This window comes from Zingiber officinale, chromosome 8A (genome assembly GCF_018446385.1).
Source record: "Zingiber officinale cultivar Zhangliang chromosome 8A, Zo_v1.1, whole genome shotgun sequence".
Classification (NCBI taxonomy): Eukaryota; Viridiplantae; Streptophyta; class Magnoliopsida; order Zingiberales; family Zingiberaceae; genus Zingiber; species Zingiber officinale.
In genome coordinates this window covers 66131757-66156631 of record NC_056000.1, presented here as the reverse complement: position 1 = coordinate 66156631, position 24875 = coordinate 66131757, and the positions used below count along the sequence as shown (strand labels likewise).

Genomic DNA, 24875 nt, shown 5'->3' with positions numbered 1-24875 from the left:
AAACATTTTTGGTGGCCTGGGATGAAGAGATACGTCGCTCGATATGTCAGCACCTGCCTAACCTGTCAGAGGGTTAAGGCAGAACATCAGAGACCAGGGGGAGTTTTGCAGCCCATACATATACCAGAATGGAAGTGGGAGGATATTTCCATGGATTTCATAGTGGGATTACCCAGAACCACGAATGGTTTTGATACCATCTGGGTAATAGTCGACAGATTGACTAAATCAACCCACTTCTTAGCTATCAAGATATCCTACTCCATGGAACAGCTAGCTCAGTTGTATCTCAAGGAGATCGTTAGATTACATGGAGTCCCACGAACCATTATATCAGACAGAGATAGCAGATTCACATCACACTTCTGGGAGTGTGTACAGTCAGCTTTGGGCACGAAGTTGAAGTTTGGACAGACGGAGCGGGTAAATCAGGTACTCGAAGATATGCTCCGAGCATGTGCCCTAGATTTCAAGGGAAGTTGGTGCAAATATCTGAGTTTAGCAGAATTTGCATACAACAACAGCTATCAGACCACTGTCGGTATGACACCTTATGAGGCTCTCTATGGGCGGAGGTGTAGATCTCCAATCTGCTGGTATGAGAGTGGTGAACAGAAAGAACTAGAACTTCAGACAGATCTAGTGGCAGATACCACAGCAGCTATACAGCAGATCCGCCAGAGGATAGAGACAACTCAGAGTCGCTAGAAAAGCTATGCTGATACACGGCGCAGACCTTTAGAGTTTTCAGTTGGGGATTCAGTGTTCCTCAGAGTAGCTCCCATGAAGGGAGTAATGCATTTTGGGAAGAAGGGCAAGCTAAGTCCCCGATATGTGGGACCATATCTTATCAGAAGAAGAGTGGGCAAGGTAGCATATGAGCTAGAGCTACCTCAGGAAATGTCAGCTGTCCACAATGTATTTCATGTCTCTATGCTGAAGAAGCATACCCCAGATGCCACCCAGGTGATTGAGCCTCAGTCGGTACAGATCCGCGAAGACCTCAGCTATGACAGTCGGCCTATTCAGATAATAGACCGAGCAGTTAAGAAATTACGGAACAAGGAAGTACCATTAGTCAAAGTTATTTGGCACAGTCACACAGCAGAAGAGGCAACTTGGGAGACAGAGGCCAGCATGAGACAGAAGTACCCAGAGTTATTCTAAGTTCGAGGACGAACTTTTTATAAGGTATGGGGGATTGTAACGCCCGAAAATTCTCAAAACTATTTTAGAAATATTCTATAATTTTTCTGGGATTTTTAGATATTTTTCCGGAATTTTCCGAGTAGCGGAAGCAACAAAAATAATTAGAACCGCAAAATAGCTTAGGCGGGAATCGAACCCGGAACCCCTCGGATCCGATAACTTTTAGTTAGCCTTAGTAACCGGTGAACCCAGCAGGGCCGTGCTGAAAGAAAGAGGAATCAATTATATTTATATTAGAGTTGGGTTCAATTATCCACTTAATATAAATAGAAGAGTTAGGTTGGGTTTGGTTTATTTTAGAATTTGGTTCGGCAACTCCTCCTCACCCTCTCACGCCGAACACCCTTCTTCTCTCCTTCTCTCGGCGCCAACCACAAGGAAGACCTAGGGTTCTCTCCCTAGGGCCCCAAGGACATCTTCCGGCGATAACTCCGGCACGAGGACACTCTCCTTCGCGAGGGGAATGCTTAGACGCGAGAAGATCTTCGAGAAGTCGTCTCCACCGGAATTCTAGCGAATAGAATTGTAAGGAAATTAGCGTACGAGGTAAGAAACCCCTCACCTGCAGTATAAGTAGCTCCGTTTGGGTTTTCTACGCATTAGTTTAGCTATATGCAGATTTTTATCGACGCATACGTGAAATTGACCCTCCTCGCAGGTTTAGGGATTTAGTGAGCACTTCTAGATGGGCCGGACACGTAATCCCTCTTCAGTGGGGGTTTCTAGACGTTGTCGAGTGCCTAGAAGTGGTCTCCCTAATAGAGAGGAGAGTTGGGGCACACCAAGTGTTCGATAAAATAGCTAGTTAAGTAAAAATGCAAACTAGGCATTTTAACAGCTCGGTTGAATGCATTAGAAGCATCTAAATCAGTAAATCAGTTTATTCTAGCTTATATGGGACTACGGTCCAATGGGTGGGCTCCCACAGTCGCCTCTGGGTTCAGACAACCTAGCTCTAAGTCCAGATAACCTAGAAACAGCAATTTAGAACAGTTTAGCTATATTCAGTATTTTACCTTTCAGTTGACACTGTACCGGATTAGATATCCATTGGGTTGGACTCCCACAGTCGTCCCTAGATTCAGATAACCTAGTAAACCCTACCAAATTCGGGACTTGCAAACCCGGGTTTAGTTAGGGATGCGCGCACAGTAAATACAGTTGCCGGGCCCAACAGCATATGATTATTATTTTGATCTACTATGCTATTAGTTTTCAAAACTCATAAAATCAGTTATGTTAGTTGAGTTTGATTTCAGCTTCAGGTTAGCTTCAGTTAGCTTAGTTCTCTATTATTGTTCTATGTGATTAGCCTGCTATGCCATGCTTCAGCTTACATGTTCAGTTATTTCAGTTTATGCTTGCAACCAGAGTATGCCATGCCAGTACATGATTTCAAATAGCATTCTTTAAAAGCATGTTTGCATCGTTGCATGTGTAGGACCGATGCGGCCGGCTAGAAGGGGGGGTTGAATAGCCCTGAAAAATCAAATGCAACCCTTTCTCGTACGATTAAGCTAACACATAAAAAGTAGATTAAATAGAAAATAAAGCATAAAACCGAGGCACCGAATTTGACTTGGTTACAACCGGGGAGGTTGTTAATCCAAGGATGAAGATCGCACTAAGAGCTCCTTCAGGCAGAGAAGCCTCGTTTACAGCAGTGTAAGCACAGAAAGACAGAAGCTAATCTAAACAGTGAAAGCACACAAGTGTTGTTTACAATTTCTGAACTGATGAAAAGCTTCTGGACCAAGGCTATATTTATAGCCTTGGTCGGGGCGCCTGGAAAGGTTCCGGGCGCCCTGGGGGGATAAAATTTATCCCCCAACGTTCAGATCGAGATAATTCTCGATCTGGTCAAACTTACTGTTCCGGGCGCCCGGATGGATTCCGGGCGCCCCGGAGGGGTCCGGGCGCCCCGGTCAGTTCCGGGCGCCCCGGACCCCGAAAGTCAACACAGTTGACTTTTTCATCCGGGACCGCTTCTCTGGTTCAGTCCCGCTTCGGTCCGGTTCTTCCGCTCCGGATCCGCTTGATTGGGTGATCTCTGCTATCCGGAATAGGGCTCACCCGAACCCAACTTCCGGTCTTCTCGAGCGGGCTTCCCTCCGGGTTCTCGTCCCTCGGAACCGCCGCGTGTTTCATTCTCGTCCGCCAGCGTACTCATCCGCAGTCTTCGTCCCTCGGATCGCTAGCTGCGTCTCTTGCTCCCCGAGCAATCTTCCGCTCCGGCTTTCGTCCCTCGGAACCACCGCGCGCTTTTCCTTCTCGTCCGCCGGTGTACTCTTCCGCAGCACCTCGTCCCTCGGACTGTTGTCCTTCTCGCTAGCTGCGTCTTCCGCTCGAATACCTGTGTTCCTAAGCTCCTGCTTACTTAGACACAAGGTTAGAAAACAACAGAACCTAACTCAACTTGTTGATCACACCAAAACCAACCTTGGGGTTCCAACAATCTCCCCCTTTTTGGTGTGATCAACCCAAGTTAAGCTAGGGTTATCTAGACAAAAAATAAAGTAACTAAATTTACAATTTAGTGCACAAAGATAGAAAAAAAATAGTTTTAGGCTACCTCCCCCTATACTTATACTTATCCTTCTCCCCCTTTGATCACAAAAAAATGGGGTTCCAAGGAAAAATCTAAGGGTTAAAAACTTAGAAAATTTTGAAAAGCTATCTGAAAAAATTTCTAAGTCAAAAGATTCTAAGTTAGAAAAAGAATTTTGCAATCAATAAAACTTAATTAACTATTTTAAAAATATTTTTGAATCAAAAGCAGAAAAAATTCTAAGTAAAATTTTAAGTAAAAGATTTTTAATATATATATATATTTTTAAAGATTTTAACTTTAGGAAAAAAAATTTTTGAAAATTTTTCTAAAAACTCTAAGTAAAAATTATTTATGAAAATAGAATTTAAAAAAATATTTAAAAAAAATTTAAGTCAAAATTTTGAAACATGTTTGAATAACTTTTTTTTTTTAAAAACATTAAGTAATTCTAGTATTAATGCTTTATTAATTAATCATTTATTTCAATATTGGCTTCCAGGCAGTGGCGAGGCACTAGGCCTTCTTGGTTATTGGAGCAACAACCACTTTCTAGTCAAAGCCCATAAAGAAATTTTTGTTTAATTTTCTCACTTAAAGCGCTAACTTTGATTTTAGAATTTACACTAAGCAAGATTTAGGAACCCAATAAAGGTTCCAACCTACTAGATTAACTAAAAATTTCTTAGGGACATATTTTCTAAAGATATTTTTAATTTGTCCCTGGTGATATCTATAATACCAATTCAAATTATTGAACCTTCTAAAATCGGTTTTAGATGAGCAAGCAAAGTTTTTCAAGTTTTCTACTTGAATTTTTAAATTTTGAATTTCTAATTTTAATTTTTCATTTTCTAAATTTGATTTATCTAGCATTTCTAACGGACAAGATGTAGCTAATATTGCTTTTAAATCTTTATTTTCATTTTCTAATTTGCAGCAATCTTTTGTTAAAATTTTAATGAATTTAAACATTTTATCAGGAGGAAGAGATCGTACCTCACTTACCTTGTCGATCTCGTTGTCGGTTTCTCCCCCTGAACTGCTACTCTCTTCGGACGTGGCTCCCCCTTCATCGATGCTTTCGATGCTCATTTCGGAAGAGCTTGACTCGCAGTCGTCGTCTTGATGACTCGCCATTAACGCGAGCCCGGAGAACTCCTCGACTTTCGATTCCGACGACGTATCGTCCCACGTCGCTTTTAGGGCCTTGCGCTTTTGGATAGACTTCTTACCCTTGTCCTTTCCTTTGTTCTTCAGTTTAGGGCAATTGTCCTTGATGTGCCCTTCTTCATCGCAATGGTAGCAGCGGATGGTTCTTTTCTTTCTTCCCTGCGGATGGTTAGATTTCCTAGATTTACAAATATTTTTAAATCGTCTTACCATCATTACCATTTCCTCGTCGTCGAGAGAAGATTCGTCTCTCGAAGCTTTAAGGGCGACATTATTCTTGGGCTCCTTCGGACCTGCACATCTTGACTCATGCACTTCAAAAGTTGAAAAGATTCGTCTAATGAAATTTTTTCTAGATCTTTTGAAATGTAAAAGGCATCTACTAGTGATGCCCATTTTGAGTTTCTAGGAAAGGAATTTAGGACATACCTTAGCGAATCTCGGTTACTTACCTCTTCTCCGAGATTCGTTAGTCTAGTGATGAGTTCCTGAATCCTCGAGTGTAGATGTGCAATTGTTTCACCTTCTTCAAATCGGAGGTTTGTAAGCTGGTTACGAAGTAAATCCCGTCTTGCAAGTTTGGCTTCGGATGTTCCTTCGTGTAACTCAAGGAATTTCTCCCAAAGCTCCTTTGCCGAGTTGTAGGTACCGACTCGATTGACTTCTTGTGTTGGAAGTACACTTAGCAGATGGAATTCTGCTTTCTTGTTTGCCACGTGGTCAGCCTGCTCCTTCTTTGACCATTGATTTCTTGCTTTGCCCTCTGGTGCTTCATAGCCAAATTCCATTGTTAGTAATAAATCATAATCTGTTTCAAGAAATACCTCCATTCGCTTTTTCCAGCTAGCGAAGTCCCCTTCGAATTTTGGTGCGTGGATGTTAGATCCGGCCATCTTGTTGCTTCGTTCGGCGGTTAGTCCTCCTGATACCACTTGTAGGACCAATGCGGCCGGCTAGAAGGGGGTTGAATAGCCTGAAAAATCAAACGCAACCCTTTCTCGTACGATTAAGCTAACACATAAAAAGTATATTAAATAGAAAATAAAGCATAAAACCGAGGCACCGAATTTGACTTGGTTACAACCGGGGAGGTTGTTAATCCAAGGATGAAGATCGCACTAAGAGCTCCTTCAGGCGGAGAAGCCTCGTTTACAGCAGTGTAAGCACAGAAAGACAGAAGCTAATCTAAACAGTGAAAGCACACAAGTGTTGTTTACAATTTATGAATGAGCTTCGGACCAAGGCTATATTTATAGCCTTGGTGGCGCCCTGAAGGTTCCAGGCGCCCAGATAAAATTTATCCCCAGCGTTCAGATCGAGATAATTCTCGATCTGGTCAACTTCTATTCAGGCGCCGGATGGATTCCGGCGCCGAGGGGTCCGGCGCCCGGTCGATTCGGCGCCGGACCGAAAGTCAACATGATTGACTTTTCATCCGGGTCGCCTCAGTCCCGCCCGGTCCGGTTCTTCCGCTCGGATCCGCTTGATTGGGTGATCTCGGCTATCCGGAATAGGGCTCACCAAACCCAACTTCCGGTCTTCTCGAGCGGGCTTCCTCCGGCTTCTCGCACCCCGTGCTTCCTTCTCGTCCACTAGCGTACTCTTACCTTCTCGCTAGCTCGTCTCTTGCTCCCCAAGCAATCTTCCACTCCGGCTTTCGTACCTCGGCACTTTCTTCTCGTCCATTGGTGTACTCTTCCATGACACCTCGTCCTTCTCGCTAGCTGCGTCTTCCGCTCGAATACCTGTGTTCCTAAGCTCCTGCTTACTTAGACACAAGGTTAGAAAACAACAGAACCTAACTCAACTTGTTGATCACACCAAAACCAACCTTGGGGTTCCAACAGCATGTTTTAGTGAGGTAGTTGGTTTCTTACTAAGCTTTAAGCTTACAGATTCTACTTTCCTTATACTGCAGATAAAGGTAAAGGGAAAATGGACTAGCAGAGGAAGCTGGAGTTCAATGCAAAGATGGTGTGTGTGGCAGGAACTGGAATAAAAGATCCTCAGGGGTTTTAGCAAGCTTAAATAGTTGAATTCTTAGTATTTCTTCTTTCATGCATTTTTAGACCTTAGAATGTTTAAACAATGGGAGATTTATTTAGTTTGTTAGTAATTATGTTAGAATGCTGGTTAATAGTTGCTAGAATATATTCCAATTGATTTTAGAATTGTTGTGTGAGGTTTTGGCATGCCAGAGTGCTGAAATCAGAGTTTCAGGGTGAGATCAGAACCCAGATCGGTCTGCAGACCGATCAGAGTCGAGTTGTGCCATTGGATCGGTCAGCTGACCGATCCATGCGCGAACAGAGAGTTTATGGATCGGTCAGCCGACCGATCCATGTGCGAACAGAGAGCACAGACGCTCACTGATCGGTCAGCCGACCGATCAGTGAGCCATTGGATCGGTCTACCGACCGATCAGTGTGCTCTTGGATCGGTCGGTAGATCGATCCAGCCACACACAGAAACACACAGAAGCGGCATATCTTGTGGATTGGTCAGCCGACCGATCCAGGGTCCCTCTCCGTGCCAGTATCAAGATGGATCGATCACTGGATCGATCCGATAGCCCAATCGATTCATGGATCGATTGAAATGCCTGATTACGGCTAGCAGGACATCCGAGAAGCATAGATTATCCTTCCTAGCATGTGTACAACCCCTAGGTACACCTAGAATATTAAGTTTAGATTTTACAGAGATCAGTTTAGTAAAATTTTAATCAATCCAGATTTCTGCAATAGTAATTTAGCACAGCATTACGTAACGATCGGCCTTACAAGTTAGTAGTAGAAGGTGGGTCGTTACAGAGCCCGTCGGCTCCCTTCCCGTGCCGTCCTTCTCTCTAGCTGCGTCTTCCACTCAACTTCCTGTGTTTCTAAGCTCCTGCACACTCAGACACAGGGATCAAACACCGCAGGACCTAACCAACTTGGTTGATCACTTCAAAACTACCACGGGGTCCAACAATCTCCCCCTTTTTGATGTGCATCAACCCAACTTCAAGTTAGGGTTAAAATAGACATAAAGAGTAATTTTAAAGAAGAAATTACTAAACTAACAAGTTAAGTATAATTTTTACAATTAGTAAAATTGCAATACTTAAGATAAAAATAATAAAAGAAATTTTAAATTTTATTCTAACTCCCCCTAAACTTGTACTTTTCTCTAAACTGTACTTTTCTCTCCCCCTTTGATCACAGCAAAAATGGGGTCTTAAGAATTTTCAAGTAAGATTGAAGTTTTTTGAAATTTTTCTAAGTTAAAAATGAATTTTTGAAAAAATTGCTAAGTTAAAATAAATTTTTCAAAAAAAAATTTCTAAGTAAAAAAATCCTAAGTAAATGTTCAAATGTTCCCAAAAAATTTCTAAGTCAAGTGAATGAACTTTTAGAAATTTCTAGAAGAAAATTTCTAACCCAAAAAAATTAAGTTAGAATTTAAAAAAATTTCTAAGGAATTTTTGTTTATTTTAACAAATATTTGATAAACTTTCAAAGCATTATTTAATTCTTGTTTAATGTTTTTTCAGAAAGTTAATTAAACATTTTCTTTCAATATTTTAGCTTCCAGGTCGTGGCGAGGCACTAGGCCTTCTTGGTTATTGGAGCAACAACCACTTCCTTAGACAAATCTTCCAAAAAGAATTTCAATGTTTCATTTTCTCACTGTAAGCTTTTTAATTTTTGAAAAATTAATTAAGCACAGATTTTGGAACCCAATAGAGGTTCCTTACTACAGGATTTTTCAAAAATCTAGGGGGTACATAGTTTCTTGGTATTTTCCTAAGTTGACCTTGATGCCTCCTTATACCAATTTAATTTACCATAAATTCTTAATTTTGAATTTAGAAATTGATTTAAGCATGCAGCAGATTTCAGTTTTTCAATTTCTAATTTTAATTTATCATTTCTGATTTTACACTATCATACATTTCAAGTGGACATGCTTTTGCTAATTTCATTTTTAATTCTTTATTTTCTTTTTCTACTTTGAATAAGTCTTTAGAAAGCGATTTAATAAATCGAAATGACTGAAACGGGGTTAGATTGCGTACCTTACTTACCTGATCTGGTGACGCTCCCCCTTCACTGCTGCTTTCTTCTTTTGATGTACCTCCCCCTTCATCGATGCTCATCTCTGAGCTTGAGTCTTCTTCCGATTGATGGTTCGCCAATAGCGCTAACCCTGAGAATTCTTCGATGTCCGACTCAGAGGTTGACGAATCTGGCCAAGTAGCCTTCAGATTCTTGTGCTTGGAGGGTTCTGGTTTCTTGTATTTTGGCTTTTCCTTTTCTTTCTCCTTTCTCTTCAATTTTGAGCAGTCCTCCTTGATGTGCCCTTCTTCGTTGCAGTTGTAGCAACGAACCGTCCTCTTCTTTCGATGATGCCTCTGCGATTTAAATTTATTAGAACTGAAAAACTTATTGAAGCGTCTTACCAGTAGTGTCGCTTCGGATTCGTCGACTGAGGCTTCAGAGTCAGCGTTTACTTTTGCCTTTAGAGCTATGTTCTAACTGGTCTTCTCTACTCCATTTGGCTCTGAAACTCGAGATTCGTGAAGTTCAAAAGTCGAAAATAATTGTTCTAACATACTTACCTCGAGGTCCTTAGAGATGTAGTACGCATCTACTAAGGAGGCCCACTCTGGAGTTCTCGGGAAGGCATTGAGCGCGTATCGAATAGAATCCCGGTTGGTTACCTCTTCTCCAAGGTTCGTTAGTTGTGTTATCAGCTCCTTGATTCTCGCTTGGAGTTGCGCTACCTTCTCGCCTTGGTTCATTCAGAGGTTCGTTAACTGGTTCCAGAGGATATCTCGCTTCGCTAGCTTCGCTTCGGAAGTACCTTCGTGAAACTCCAGGAATTTTTCCCAGAGATCTTTCGCGGAGTCGTAGCTTCCGATCCGATTTACCTCCTGCGGTGGTAGAACGCTGAGTAGGTGGAACTCAGCCTTTCCGTTAGTGACGAAGTCTGCTTGCTCCTTTTTTGTCCAGGTATTTTCCTCCTTATCTTTCGGAACTGCATGGCCATATTTCATTATTAAAAGAATGTCAAATTCGATTTTAAAAAATACCTCCATTTTGCGCTTCCATGTGGCGAAGTCTCCGTCGAACTTCGGGGGATGGATGTCCGCTCCGGCCATCGTCTTGATCGTAGTGCTTCAGTTGGCGGTTAGTCCTTCTGAGGCGATCAGACTCTGATACCACTTGTTGGTGCAGCGGAGACTGGCAAGAGTGGGGTGAATTGCTGTAAACAAAAATGAAAGTACCCTCCTCGGATTTCAACTCAGAATAAATGCAGTAGTAAAATAATAAAGACAGAAAGTAAAAGCAGAAACAGAAGTTTAACCTGGTTACAACCAAGAGGGTTATTAATCCAGGGCAGTGAAAAGCGCACTAAGAAAATTCTCCTTCTCTGAAGGCGGAGAAGCCTTTTACACTCTAATTGCTCAGAACTACTGCTAGGAATTGCTTACAGATTGATTGCTTGAGTTGTACTTGAATTCCTAGCTCTAGGGGCCTTTATATAGCTCCTGGAAAGTCTATCCCGAGGGTCCAAGGCGCCTCCAACAAGGTTCAAGGCGCCTCCAGCTCGGTCAGCGGATAAAACTTTATCCGCAGCATAAACGGTCAAATTTGACCTGTTGAAGGCGCCTTCATGATGGAGGCGCCTCCAAGCCTGCTGGAGGCGCCTCCAAGCTGGCAGCACAATTTCCAGCTTGATTTTTCCAGCTTCCGACGCTCCGTTCTTTTGGGTGATTGCGGCCAACCGGAATAGGGCTCACTCGAACCCAATTCCCGGCCTTTTCCTCGAGTAGCCTTCCGTCCCGGCTTCATGTCCCTCGAACGCCGCGCACGCTCTTCACGCCCACCGGAGTACTCTTTCGCAGCTCTCTCGTCCTTCGGACGCACCGAGCTCGTCGGCTCCCTTCCCGTGCCGTCCTTTTCGCTAGCTGCGTCTTCCGCTCGACTTCCTGTATTCCTAAACTCCTGCACACTTAGACACAGGGATCAAACACCGCAGGACCTAACCAACTTGGTTGATCACATCAAAACTACCACGGGGCCCAACAGTATTTCTGCTGTCATAATAACTCTCGATGTCAAATCTCTGAAAAACAAACTCAATTTTATGAGTGTTTGCTAAAAATTATTAAGAAGTAGGTCATTAAAACTATTGAATAAGTCTTTATATGAACACGGGATAGTCATGACTCTTTATTCCAAACATTTTTAATTTATTCATATCTACACATTGATCCATATTTAGGCATACCTATCAGGAAATTTGAATTCTTTCAACCAACGGCACAATATCTGCTTACTTTTTCTTTGTCTAATGTATAATAAGCCTTTAGAAATTTACTAGTTGTTTCATTCTGATGCAACTCATGTATGCTAATTAATTGTTTTAATTTCTCATGTGATTTTGCTATATCTTTAATTTTTCCCATAACATTCAGCACAATATTGGAAATAGTATTGAAAAAATTCTTCTCCACATGCATCACATCTAAATTATATTGAATGAGAAGATACTTCCAATATGACAACTCCCAAAATATATTTTTTTCTCTTCCAACCATGTATGCATTGCCTAACAATGAATTTATCTAATTTATCAAAACCAGTCTGAGTTACTTGTACAAATCCATAATTGTTTATTTCCTCAATGATTTTCACTTGACTTAATTGATGGTGGAAATTTTCTAACCATTTTATTCTTAATGAAATCTTTTTTATTTCACCTGAAAGAGTGTTCAATTGGTAAAATTTACGATGATTATAAATCCAAGAAACCTTCCCACTGTAAAGTAATGAAATTATATCAGACTCTGTCATGCAATGTATGCATGCTAATTTACCAGCGGTGTTTCATCCTTACAACATTGAGTATATTGGAATATCACTAATCGTTCATAATAAAGCAATATAGAGGGTAAAATTAGTTTTAATTGACTATCATAAGTCTCCAACCCTACATTCTATAATTCATTCAGCCTGATAATCATAAGTTGCAAAAAATATTTATCTTCTCTTTTAGATTCTTTGGACTTAAAATAAGCACTATAACGAACATAAATTTGTCTTTCATGCACATACATAATGATAAGTTATATGATATTAATATGACTGGCCAAGATGAATATTGTTATCCGGATTGACCCAATAACTTAAATCCATCTGTTGAAAGTCTCAATCTTATATTATGTGATTCTATTGAAAATGAGGGAAATATTGTATCAAGATATTTCCATGCATGTGAGTCAAAGGGATGACACATTAAATCTTCTTCATGTACATGCTCATGATACCACCTCATATGACTTACTGTTACGACATATGCATATAAACGTTGCAGTCTAGCAGTTAACGGGAAATAATACATAACTGTCTTTGTTCTTATTCCTTGATATGTGCCTACGCTTCTTATATTGAAGGTGATTATATATTCTGTATTCAATTAATTTAATATTTTCATTCCAAAATATTATGTAGTTATTTATACAATAATTAATTTTTTCACATGCAAACCTATGCCCCTAATCAATTTCTTTGTATTATAAAAACTATCAGTTATTATGTTATCAGCAGAGAGAAACTTGAAATCAATTGATAAATGTCATCATAACATCATTCTATAAAGTGATCTGCCTTCATGTTCAATAGCCTTACAGTAATTGATAGCTGGGAACGATCAGAAGATTGGAACAAATTCATTTCAACATAGATGTACTTTCACGGTATACTTATCGTGGAAAGTTATATTTCTACACTTGCAATGATTACACGGACAACGTAACTTGTCACCATTCATACACTTAGGATGATGCTTAGCAAATTCCACAAATTATTCAACTCCATCAAAATATTCTTTAGTGATAAATCTATTTTCTAACCGGCTATGACGGAAGAACTTATAAAGAGGCTGTTCTTGATCCTCTTTGGCAGCAGACTATGGCGGAAGAACTTTTTGCTTTATATCAAACATGTATTTGGGATCTTGTTCCTCTTCCTTTGTGGAAGCGTGTGATTGGCTCTCGATGGGTGTATAAGATAAAAAGTAAATCTGATGGGTTAATTGAGCGGTATAAAGCTTATTTGGTTGCTAAAGGATTTTCCCAATAGTATGGTATAGATTATAAGGAAACATTTGCTTCAGTTTCCAAGCTTGTTACTATCCATACTCTCATTGCAGTTGTATCAATTCGTTAGTGGTCTATTTTTTAGATGAATATTTAAAATGCTTTTTTAAATGGAAATCTTCAAGAAAAAGTCTACATGGTTCCTCCACCAAGTGTCATTCACAACCCTAGTAAAGTTTACAGATTAAAAAAGACTATTTATGGCCTTAAACTAGCTCCTCGAGCTTGGTTTGATAAGTTCTCCTTTGTGATTGGATCTCTTGGCTTTCTTCCTAGCCAGTATGACTGCTATTTTTATTTGTTGTACTTCGTTAGGTAACACATTACTCTCTCTTTATGTTGATGACATGATTATTACAGGGGATGATTTAAGTAGAATAGAAGAGTTGAAATTGTATTCGTGAGTTTGATATGAAAGATTTGGGTCCTCTGCGTTATTTTTTTGCGACTTGAAATAGCTTATTCTCCTCATAGTTATCTTCTCTCGCAATCCAAATATATTGGTGACATTATGGAACAAGCTTATCTATCCAACACTCGCACTATTGATACTCCACTTGAGGTTAATGCTCAATACTCTTCTACTGATGATGTTCCCTTGCCAGATCCATCTTTATATCGCACTTTAGTTGGCAGTCTAGTATATCTCACCATCACTAGACCTGACATTGCTTATGTTGTACATATTGTCAGCTAGTTTGTTACTTCTCTCACATAAGTATATTGGAGAGTTGTGCTTCATATCCTTCGATATTTTCGAGGTACCTAGTTTCATAATCTTCTTTATCCTTCTGCTTCTACCTTAGAGTTATACACCTATTCAGATGTAGATTAGGGTGGTGATTCTACAGATGATAAGTCTACCACAGAATTTGTATTTTCTTGGGAGATTCTCTTATCTCTTGGAAGAGTAAAGAGTAAGATGTTATCTTTCGTTCTTCTACCAAAGCAGAATATCGTGTTATGACCTCTACTATTGTTGAAATTATTTGGTTACATTGGTTGCTTACTGATATGAGTATTTTTCTCTCGAACCATACCCCTACGCATTGTGACAACTCTAGTGCCATTAAAATTACCCATAATTCTGTCTTTTATGAGTGCTCCAAGCATATAGAGATTGATTATCATTTTACTCGTCATCACTATCAGCATGATACCATCACTTTACTATTTATCTCATCTTCCATGTAAATTGTAGACTTGCTCATCAAGGCACATTCCACAGTACGATTTCAATTTCTAGTTAACAAACTCTCAATGCTTTCTGTTAATGGATCATGAATTTGAAGGGAGATGTTAGTATATGATAAATTATTATTATATAAGGGTTGATTAATGCACCGGGTTATTCTTTTTTAAGGGTAGATTAATCTTTTATTAATATTTAATTATCTATTTATATTTTCTTTTCTTTTGTAAACTTAAATTTTTTAGTATAATTTACTAACCTCCTTTTAAGACTATATAATTTTCTCCTTCTTTTTATTTTGCCTTTTACACTTTATTTACGTTATGTACTTTGTTCACAATAAGTGCACCCTTTAAGAAAACACGGATAATTTTTCACTACTCTTCTGCCTTGTATAAGGTTATGATACCAACATCGATCCAGAGGGTATGCTATTCTACAAATTAAACCTCGCACATTTGTTATTCTTTCTCTAAGGTCTGACTTGCTGAAGAGTCTCGCCGAGGTTTGCTCGATCTCCTTCTAACTTTCTTCGTAAGCTTCTTCTAACTTTCTGCCACATGCTTCGTACATAACATTAAACATTAATACTATTAGATTTATTTAATAGAACGAAGAAACATGCCACATGCTTCGTACATAACATGACAGTAACAGAAATAATAAAAATACAAAAACGTGAGAAGAATGTTGATAACTATTTTGGTGGCATTTATTACTGGCTAAAAAATTTGGTCAAAATAAAACATTATTTTCTCCGAGATATATTTTTTCTTCTTTTTAATAATAAATTTTATTTAAAAAAAACATCAATGTTATTTTTTTAATCAACATATTATAACTTTTCCTTAAAAAATAAACTAAACTTTAACCCTCCATAAAAGAAAATACATAATTTTATTTTTTTAAAATAAAAAATATATAATATTACGGTTCACACCTCTTACTCATAAATTCATAATATTTTGTCCACACACTCTATTTTCGCAATTAAGCCGAAATAGTGCTATGATTTCTACATGAAATGACATGTTCTTTCTTTTTTTCCTTTTTAATTTTTTTTAAACAAACGTGTACCTTAATTTTAGTTGAGATAGGCATGGAAACAGTATGACATGAAGTACTATTATTTTTTTTCTAGTAAATTTGGAATTATGTTATTGTAAAGAACTTATGATTAGCTTACGAATTTTCAAACTAATGCATTCTTAAAATTAAATCTTAAAAGAAATATTTACTAACGTAATCTTATTTTGTCGCATCCTAAAATTATTTTCTAATTTTCTTTTGCTTGAGCTGGTTGTTGAATTCAAAGTCAATTATTTTTTTTTAAACAACCAAATACAAATTCTCTTTTTATTTGGGCAAACAAAAATAATTATTGAATTATAAAAGATTTTTCTTTTAATTTTCCTGGTCAACAAAAGAATACAATATTTGCTTTTATTCGAACAGTTGTGGAATTCAAAAAGGAATTTTCTTTAATTTTTAAGTAATAAAAAAACAATTCATAATTCATAATTCATGTCTATAAATGGCTTCCTTCACTAACTATTGAACTCACATCCACTCTATAGCTGATACCTCATTACAGCTGATACTAATCAATGACAACCGTATTTAATCTTGGTAAGTTTAACGTTAAGACGGTGACAAAGGATTCCGACAAGAAGGCCTCCTCTCCTCCCAAATCGCTTTTAGTCGTCACTCCTAGCGAAGCGGGAACGTATCCAATCGCCCTCTTTCTCCATGGCTTCTTTCTCAACGTCTCATCTTACCTTCAAATTCTTCGTCATATTGCCTCTCATGGCTTTATCCTTGTAGCTCCACAGGTTAATTCTATTCTATATTTTTTTATATAGAGAAAATAATGGCAATAAGTAAATGCAATTTACTATATTGATGAACCGCAAGATTTAAGTATATTTGATTTTTTTTTAACAGTTGTTTACCATTTTACCATCGTCGCCGGAGGAAGACATCGCGGCCGCGGCCGCTGTCTGCGACTGGCTACCAGAGGGCCTGCAGTCCTTGCTCCCGGAGGGCGTCACCGCGGACCTTGCCCACCTCGGGCTCTCCGGACATAGCCGGGGCGGCCACGCGGCCTTCGCTCTGGCCCTCGGCCACGCCAAGACCAGTCTCAAGTTCTCCGCTCTCATCGGCGTCGACCCTGTCGCCGGCTCCGGGAGGTCGAACCAGGTCTCTCCCGAGATCCTGACCTATGTGCCTTCCTCCTTCGGCCTCGACTTCCCGGTCCTCGTCATCGGCACCGGGCTCGGGAGCAAGAAGAAGAACCCGTTGTTCCCGCCGTGCGCTCCGGAGGGCGTCAACCACGACGAGTTCTACCGGGAGAGCCGGCCGACGTGCTACCACTTGGTGGCAAAAGACTACGGCCACCTCGACATGCTGGACGACGGCGCGGCGCCGGTGCAGAAGATAGTGTGCAGGTGCGGCGACGAGGGAGGCAGGGACGCAATGAGGAGGACGACGGCAGGAGTTATGACAGCGTTCCTCAAGGCTTTTTTGCAGGGCGAGGGAGCAGACCTCGACGCCGTCGTCAGGAATCCTGGACTCGCCCCGACGACCCTCGATCCAGTTGAGTCCCGCAGGAAACCGGCTCTCGCTGGCGTTATCAGATCCAAACTTTAGTAGCTGTCCTACCAAGTCGCTGTAGAAGTGCAGTACTGTAATAAGTATATATTACAGAAGAAATAAAATGGTTATATTTTAAAATAATACAAAAATATTTTTAAAAATAAATTTAGGGTAAAATTGGAAGGGAAAAAATACCTTTAACTCCCTCTATTTTTTTATTAAGTATATTTTGTCTCTCTATACTTAAAAAATAACACTTAACTCCTCTCCTCTCCTCTATGACCAAGTCAAATGTGAAAAAGTTTATAAAACACAATTAGTTCCTTATATTTTTTTTATATTTTTTTTGATAATATTAAGAGGAAAAAAATATAATGAATTAATGTGGAAAATAATAATATATATTTTCGGAGTTAGTCTTAAATTAATTATTGATTAATTAGATCGATAATATACACAGAGAAAAAAATATACATAAAAGGATAAAAATATATATAGAAGCATTCAGTGATGGTACCCTTCATCACTCACTCGAATCTGTGGTTGAAGTTAGTTTATCGGTGTGTTCGTTCTCAATATCCTGCAAAACAAAGTTTGTCAGTTGAGAATTAATATTGCCAGTGTTACTCTCTTTGACGGTAAGTCAGTGATGAACTGAGATGTGAAGTTCGTGTGCATGCATGAGAAAGCAAAAAGAGTTTGAAAAAAAAGAAGAAAATTTATCTTTGCATAAGAAAAGAACATTATACCTTCACCTATTTTCACAAAATCTTATATAATTGTGAATATGAGTGGATCTAAAATTTTAAATTTAGAGAAAAGTAAAAAAATAATTATTATATATTGTATTCAAAGGCTGCGTAACCGGGGCGACGAACATATATATTTTACACTAGTTAATTAATCAACAGTCATGCACATATTAAAAATATCAATTAGGGTCTTAAATTATTTAGAATTAATTCATATATCAACAAAGGAAGTAGGAGTAATTATCAATAAATTTAATATGATTTTTTTCTTAAGACTATAAAAAAAATAAAAAAAAGATAACTTTTTTTTTCACATTTAATTTCAATCAAAGAGAGTTAAATGTTATTTTTAAAATATAGAGGGGTAAAATACTATTTGATAACAATAGAAGGGATTAAAGATATTTTTCCCAAATTAAAATCATGAAACACTTCTCTTTCATTTATTATAAAAAATGTCTCATCCTTCTATTTATATCTCCCTTTCAAAACTATCCTTATTAATGTAATTGTAGCAGTTAAAGATATTTCAATTCTAATCACTACAACGATGTGTTTTACGTCCAGATATTACAATAAATTTGACTTTTACACATTAAAAATATATAGTTAATATTATTATCTACTGTAATCTGTTAATATTATTATCTTACTGTCCTATTTTAGAAACTACTATTTTCATAAGAATCGGGTACTTTACTAATTAATTTTTGAGATTCAAAATAAAAATATATTAATATTTTTTTCCACTAAAAGTAATTTTAAAATTTATTAGTAATTTTATTAGATTATTTTTATATAAAAAATTTATATTGTCATGATTTTTTTTAGTGTCACATGATTAATAACCCTGGAAGTAGTGAAATGTTAATAATATTTTGGATCAATAAAATTAGAAACATATTTTTCTTGACGTAATTAAGTTCATAGGTTGTGTCTATTCTTATCCGTTATAGTAACGTATTGTATAGGGTTTTTGAACGTCTCTCTTACCTTATCATAGTGTATATGAGTCTGACAGGTTTATCAAATCTAATTTATAGTAACGTATTGTATAGGGTTTTTGAACGTCTCTCTTACCTTATCATAGTGTATGAGTCTGACAAGTTTATCAAATCTAATTTATGAGTCCAAGACATTAATTTATATATATTTATATATTATATTATATAATTAAAACATCTCTCTTACCTTATATTATTTATAGTACAATAAATAAATAAATAAACTGTCAACAAATTTTACAAAATAAGAGTATCAGTAGTTATCCAATAAATCTATAAATATGTACCTTTTTTATGAATGAAGTGGAGCATTTTATTTTATTCTCCTCATTTTTCACATAAAGATTAATCTCCTCCTCTTCCATAATTTTTCTTCTCCCATAATTTTTTTCAACAAAGTGATATTAGAGTCATGTCATGCTTCCTATCCCTCGTCTTGCTGATTTGAAGTATGGTAATTGGAGTATCCAAATGAGTGAGTGTCTTACTAGAGAGTGAAGGCTTATGGGATATTGTTGAAAGAGACTATAAAGTGTCTCAAGAAGGAGTCGACCAAACAGAGGCACAAAGGACGACAATGGCGGAACAAAGAAGAAAAGATAAGAAAGTTCTTTTCTTTATCTATAAAGCTTTTGATGAAGTTACTTTTGAGAAAGTAGCCGAAGCTACAACTTCCAAAAAGGCATGGGATATCCTACAAGTAGCATACAAAGGTGATAAAAGAGTAAAAAGTATTCGCCTTCAAATCCTAAGAGGGGAATTTGAATTGTTAGAGATAAAAGAGTCTGAAACTGTATCAGACTATTTTACAAGGGTATTGGTTATTGTCAACCAATTGAGAAGAAATGACGATGATATTGAAGATAGTCACGTCGTAGAGAAAATTCTATGATAGTTGGAGCCAAGGTATGACTATGTAGTTGCGGCCATAGAAAAATCAAAAGATGTGAAAGAAATGAAGGTGCAAGAACTATTAAGCTCTCTACAAGCTCATGAAGCAAGAATGCAAAGAAGATGGAGAGAGCCTATGGAGCAGGCTCTACAAACCAAACTCGTGATTATTGACTGGAAAGAAGAGTCAAAGACCAAAGGTTTGCAAGAAAACGGCGATAGCCGTGGTGACTTCCGTGGACGTGGCCGAGGTAGAGGCCATGGCAAGGGCTTTGCTCGATTCCGAGGAAGAAGTAAAGACAACAATCAAGGTAGAGACCAAAGTGTTGGTTGCTACACCTGGATTCCGTTCTGTTCCCCTGTACAAAAATTTTGTACAAGCACAGAATTTTTCCTAGCTACCCATGTGCTCTACTAAAGTTAAACTTGGATTGCAAACGATGTTTAACATTATTAATCCAAGTTGGTCTTCAGAACTTGGATTGGAAACGATACTTAACATTTTTACTCCAACTTTAACCGATGTGATATTCCTAAGTTAAACCATATTAAAGAAGTTAATTAAATATCTATTTCAAAGATTGACTTCCAGGTTAAACATGGCGAGATACTAGGCCTTTTTGGTTATGGGATCATCCACCACTTCCTAGACAAAGTCTTTCAAAGAAATTGGATATTTAACTTCTTACAGTAACCCTAGGTTTAACTACAGAGATCACAATAGAAATACAAGATCGAAACGCAAAATCGAAATATAAAATCGATAGCACGAAACCAAAACATAAAATTGCTAGCCTCTTGTGTTGGTGTTTCAGAATCCATGCAAAGAAAACTAACTAATTAATTCGAAGCGGAAACCATTAATTAATTATATATTTCTTTGTAGCTACAGACCTCTTGATCTTCTGTTGTATTCCTCTCCTCCTCTTGGACGTCGTGTGGGCGATGATCTACCAAGATGAATTCCACTCGAATCACTTCTTTTCCTCCAAGACTCTCGAGCCACCAAGGGATGCCAAAATAGGAAATTTTTTTTTTTCTTCTTCTCCTCTAAGCAATCGGCCACCAAGTGCTACTCCTCTTCTTCTTCTTCCTCTCCAAGCAACCGACCAAAAGGATTTATCAATCCTTGATGCCACCGGCCCTAAGGAAGCAAAAGAGGAGACAAGAGAAAGGTGCTGCCGACCTTGAAGGAAGAAAACAAAAGGAAGGAGTAAGGGTTGACCACAAGGAAGAGAGGAGAGGAGACAAGGCTTAGGTTTTGTGTCTCATGAGGCACCCTCTCATTCTCTTTTATAATCCTTGGTCATGGCAAAAAAAGAAAATTTTAAACATAATTAAAACTTCCTTATTTGTGGCCTCCCCTTAAAAAAGGAAATTTTAACAACAATTAAAATATCTCTTTTTTAAATTTTCTATTGTACATGGCAATAAAGGAAAATTTTAAAATTAATCTCTCTCTCTCTTTTAAAACATGTAGACAACTACAAAAAAGGAAAGATTAATTAAAACTTCTCTTTTTAAATCATGATTACAAAAAAGGAAAGTTTTATCAAAAAATAAAATCTCTCTTTTAAACATTATAGATAACTACAAATAAGGAAAGATTTTAACAAAATTAAAATCTCTCTTTAATCCTTTGTAGATAGCTATAAAAGGAAATATTTTAAAATTTTAAAACTCTCTTTTAAAACCATAAGGATGACTATAAAAGGAAATTTTAAAATTAAAATTTCTCTTTTAAATCTCTTCATGAATGGCTACATAAGGAAAGATTTTAACAAAAAATAAAATCTCCCTTTAGTTCTAATGGTGTGGCCGGCCCTATGATTGGACACCAAGCATGGTTTGGCCGACAACCTCTTGGGCTCCAAGTTGATGCTTGGCCCGCCCCCTTGCTCCAAGTAAGGATGTGTCCGACTCATTACTTGGGTAAGAAGTGGACGTCTAACTCAAGTTTTAATAAATGACAAAATAGGTTAAGCTAGTTTCGTTGTAATCTAATACTGTGACGAAGTAAGTAGAAGAAGCCCAACTAGGTCAACAGGTCGACCGGATAGCTGGCACGAAGTCCAGACAGGTCGACGGACTGACTGGATTCTGGCAAGAAGTCCAGATGGGTTGATGGGCTGACCAGACGTCTGTCAGGCAAGTTGAGGTAAGTCACTGGAGGGGAGTGACTGTAAGGACGAGTTCCCGGGAAGGGAACTTAGGTGCCGATCCAACTTAGAACCATTTCAGAACTCTAAGTTGAGATCTTGACTAGATTCCGGTCTCGGTGAGATGAAATCTAATTACTGTTTTTTATTATTATAACTATACTATGCTAACACTTTGTTTTGCAGGGTGGTTTTGCATTTTGCCTCGGACTAACGTTTTCTTGTAGGTTGTTGGAAAATAGAGGTCCGGGCGTCCGGAATGCAAACTTTATCCCCTCGCCACATCGTCACATATAGCTTCATGATTAGCCGAGCTACATCACACTCTAGGTGCCCCGAAGGGATTCGGGTGCCCGGAGCCTCCTATATAAGGAGGATGCACCCTGGAGCAAAGAATCAACTGATAACAAAGCCTTCCAACGCTTGCTCTACTGTGCTGTGCTGTGCTCCTGCGACGCTGAAGCTTCTCCGACAAACGCGCTGTCTTTTTTCGTTTCTTAATTATTGTCGGTACTTTATTTCTTTTAGCATTCCTGTACTTTCATTCTGTAACTACTCTTTCGAATTGCTAGTGGATTGCCCAACGAAAGCACTCAACGAGTGCGGGCCTTGGAGTAGGAGTCGACGAAGGCTTCGAACCAAGTAAAAAATTACTTGTGTTAACATTGTTCTATATTCTATTTTTCCGCTGCGTACTCGATCTTCTTTTCGAATTCTTAAATCGCTATTCACCCCCCTCTAGCGAATTACTCGATCCAACAAGTGGTATCAGAGCAGGTACCGCTCTGATTTGGTGCAACCACCAGTCAGACAGGGGGTGATTTTTTTTTAATTTCTTTTTGGTTTTCAGTTTTACGTTATAAATCCAAACTGATATCATTACCTTTTTGAAAATTTTTTCGTAGTAATTAAGCTGAATTGGTGCAACACCAATTTAGTTTAAATTCTTTCTAATTTTATACCGCATTACTAATCCAAGACCAAGTCTTGGGATTCCTCGTTTCTTTATTTATTTGTGTGTAGGATAAAATGTCTCAAGTCGAAGGCTTCAGCACAGTTCATCCCACTATTCAACGGGGACAACTTCCCCTATTGGAAGAAGCGGATGGAGGTTTATTTAAAGACCAACTTCGACCAGTGGTTCAACGTCACCAGAGGCTACAAGGTGCCGGTCGGCAACTCCGAAAATCCACTAGACTCGGAATAGTGGACTCCGGACATGAGAAAGAAATCCTCGACGAACTTTAAAGCTCTCAACACACTGCAATGCGGGCTGATGAAGGAAGAACTGAACCGAGTGGGACCACACCAAAATGTGAAAGAATTATGGGACAAGTTGATCGAACTACACGAAGGAATGAGCGACGCCAAGGTAACAAAGCGTGACCTTATGTTAAATAAATTATTTAATATTAAAATTCAGGAAGGAGAAACAGCGAGTCAACTCCATGTGAGGATCAATGATATTCTCAACGGACTTCATGCGATAGGCCACCAAATGGAAACTCGCGACTTAATCAGGTACGCATTAAATGCTTTTCCATGAAATTCATTATGGGTATCTATCGTGGATGTCTACAAAATTTAGAAAAATTTATCTAAATTGAAACTAGACGAGCTATTCTACGAACTTGAATTACACGAGAAAACTAACGCTGGAACCGAGAAAGGTATTGCCTTGTTTGCAGATTCCTCCAAGGAAAGGACAAAGACCAAGCCTGAACCTAAAGATGAGTCTGATCAAGATTCTGAAGATGAAGAGTACCTGGTGAACCTGGTAAGGAAGATGTTCACCAGGAGGAAGAAAAGCTTCAGCAAGAAGGACCTATAGAAGATCAACTCCTTGACTGAACCAAGGAATGTGACTTGCTTTGGGTGCAATAAGAAAGGCTACTATAAGAACGAGTGTCCGAGATTGAAGAGTGACAAGTCGAAGACATCCAAGAAGAAGGCTCTCAAAGCGACCTGGGACGACTTATCCTCAGAAGAATCGGAGGCCGAAGATCAGAAGCATCAAAGCCACCTCGCGTTGATGGCCCGCGAAGCAGAATCGGAGGATGAATCAGAAGACGGGTTCGAACCCAAATTGTCACGCCCCAGGTAGTCCCTGTCCGAAGAAATTTCGGCAGCATCTCCCCTGTACGGCGGACAATATGAATCTCAGTATACATATATCTATACCTCGGCCACACTCGGCCGGAACAATACACACAAATAGTAAACAATCCATGCAGTTATATTTAACATTTCTACACAGATATAATATGAACAATACACGCAGTTATATAAAGAAAAGATGATATAGAAACCAACGAAGATATACGTACACATCCTACTCCACTACAACGAAGAAAAACAAAATCCACGAAGTAATGAAAATATATCCGCAGCGGAAAACAAAAGCAGACCCGAATGTTCAATGTAAAGTCCACAATACAAACCCACAATACAAATATATAAGATGCAAAAGCAAAATATAATCCGACAAAGAAAATCCTCGCGATAATGGGGCTAGCGACTGGAATATCTCCCGACGGCCTCAACCTGAAAAAATAGTAACAACGGAGTGAGTTCAAAGAACTCAGCAGGTAATCCAATAGATATGTACAACAACATATAACTACTAGCAACATCCTATGGTACAGTACACTAAACTAGGTAACAAGCTGACATGCGTAATACAATATATATTCAATAATAATAATAATTATACCGTACAGTCTCCTAGACAATAGCTGAAAATGCAAAACTGAAAGAACTGAAGAAACTATACTCATCTGGGCCTCCTATCCTAATATAAAGGTCGTCAGACCCACTCATCATGTCTCATATATACATGTCAATCATACGCAATCAAAGAAATGCAACATCCAATATACAGCAATCACAATTAATAAATGCAATCCATGCATATGATGCAAAATATCCTAGTCACCCCTAACGTCAGTCAGTAATCTCACACGCGATGGTGAGACTGAGTGGATAGGGCTATAACAACTGTGCACTTTGCCATCACTACTTCTGAGTGATCGAGTGGATAGGATGCTATCGGAGTACACCTATCCTCATACCCCAAATCACAAGTGGGGGAGCTCAATGCTCTCATCTCCTTGAGACAATCGAGGGGAGGGATCCCTGTTCTGCTACCACGCTGCATCGCCACTACCCATGCAGTGGTCACGTGCGTAGAGGTCCATGTAGCC

At 38.6% G+C, this 24875-nt stretch overlaps 1 protein-coding gene across 1 annotated transcript; it reads left to right on the top strand.

The window, feature by feature from the left end:
* The first annotated feature begins 15825 nt into the window (after positions 1-15825).
* Positions 15826-17010, top strand: LOC122011636 (chlorophyllase-2-like). The gene is made up of 2 exons (XM_042568013.1): positions 15826-16103; positions 16216-17010. Exons 1-2 carry the CDS (start codon positions 15879-15881, stop codon positions 16918-16920), a joined length of 930 nt encoding a protein of 309 aa, XP_042423947.1. The 5' UTR covers positions 15826-15878; the 3' UTR covers positions 16921-17010.
* Positions 17011-24875: the final 7865 nt, after the last annotated feature.

Bases quoted from the DNA above. Each gene is read 5' to 3' on its own strand.
- LOC122011636 (XM_042568013.1), top strand. From the start codon at position 15,879: ATGACAACCGTATTTAATCTTGGTAAGTTTAACGTTAAGACGGTGACA. The intron at 16,104-16,215 runs GTTAATTCTATT...TTTTTTTAACAG, and splicing joins TTATCCTTGTAGCTCCACAG to TTGTTTACCATTTTACCATC.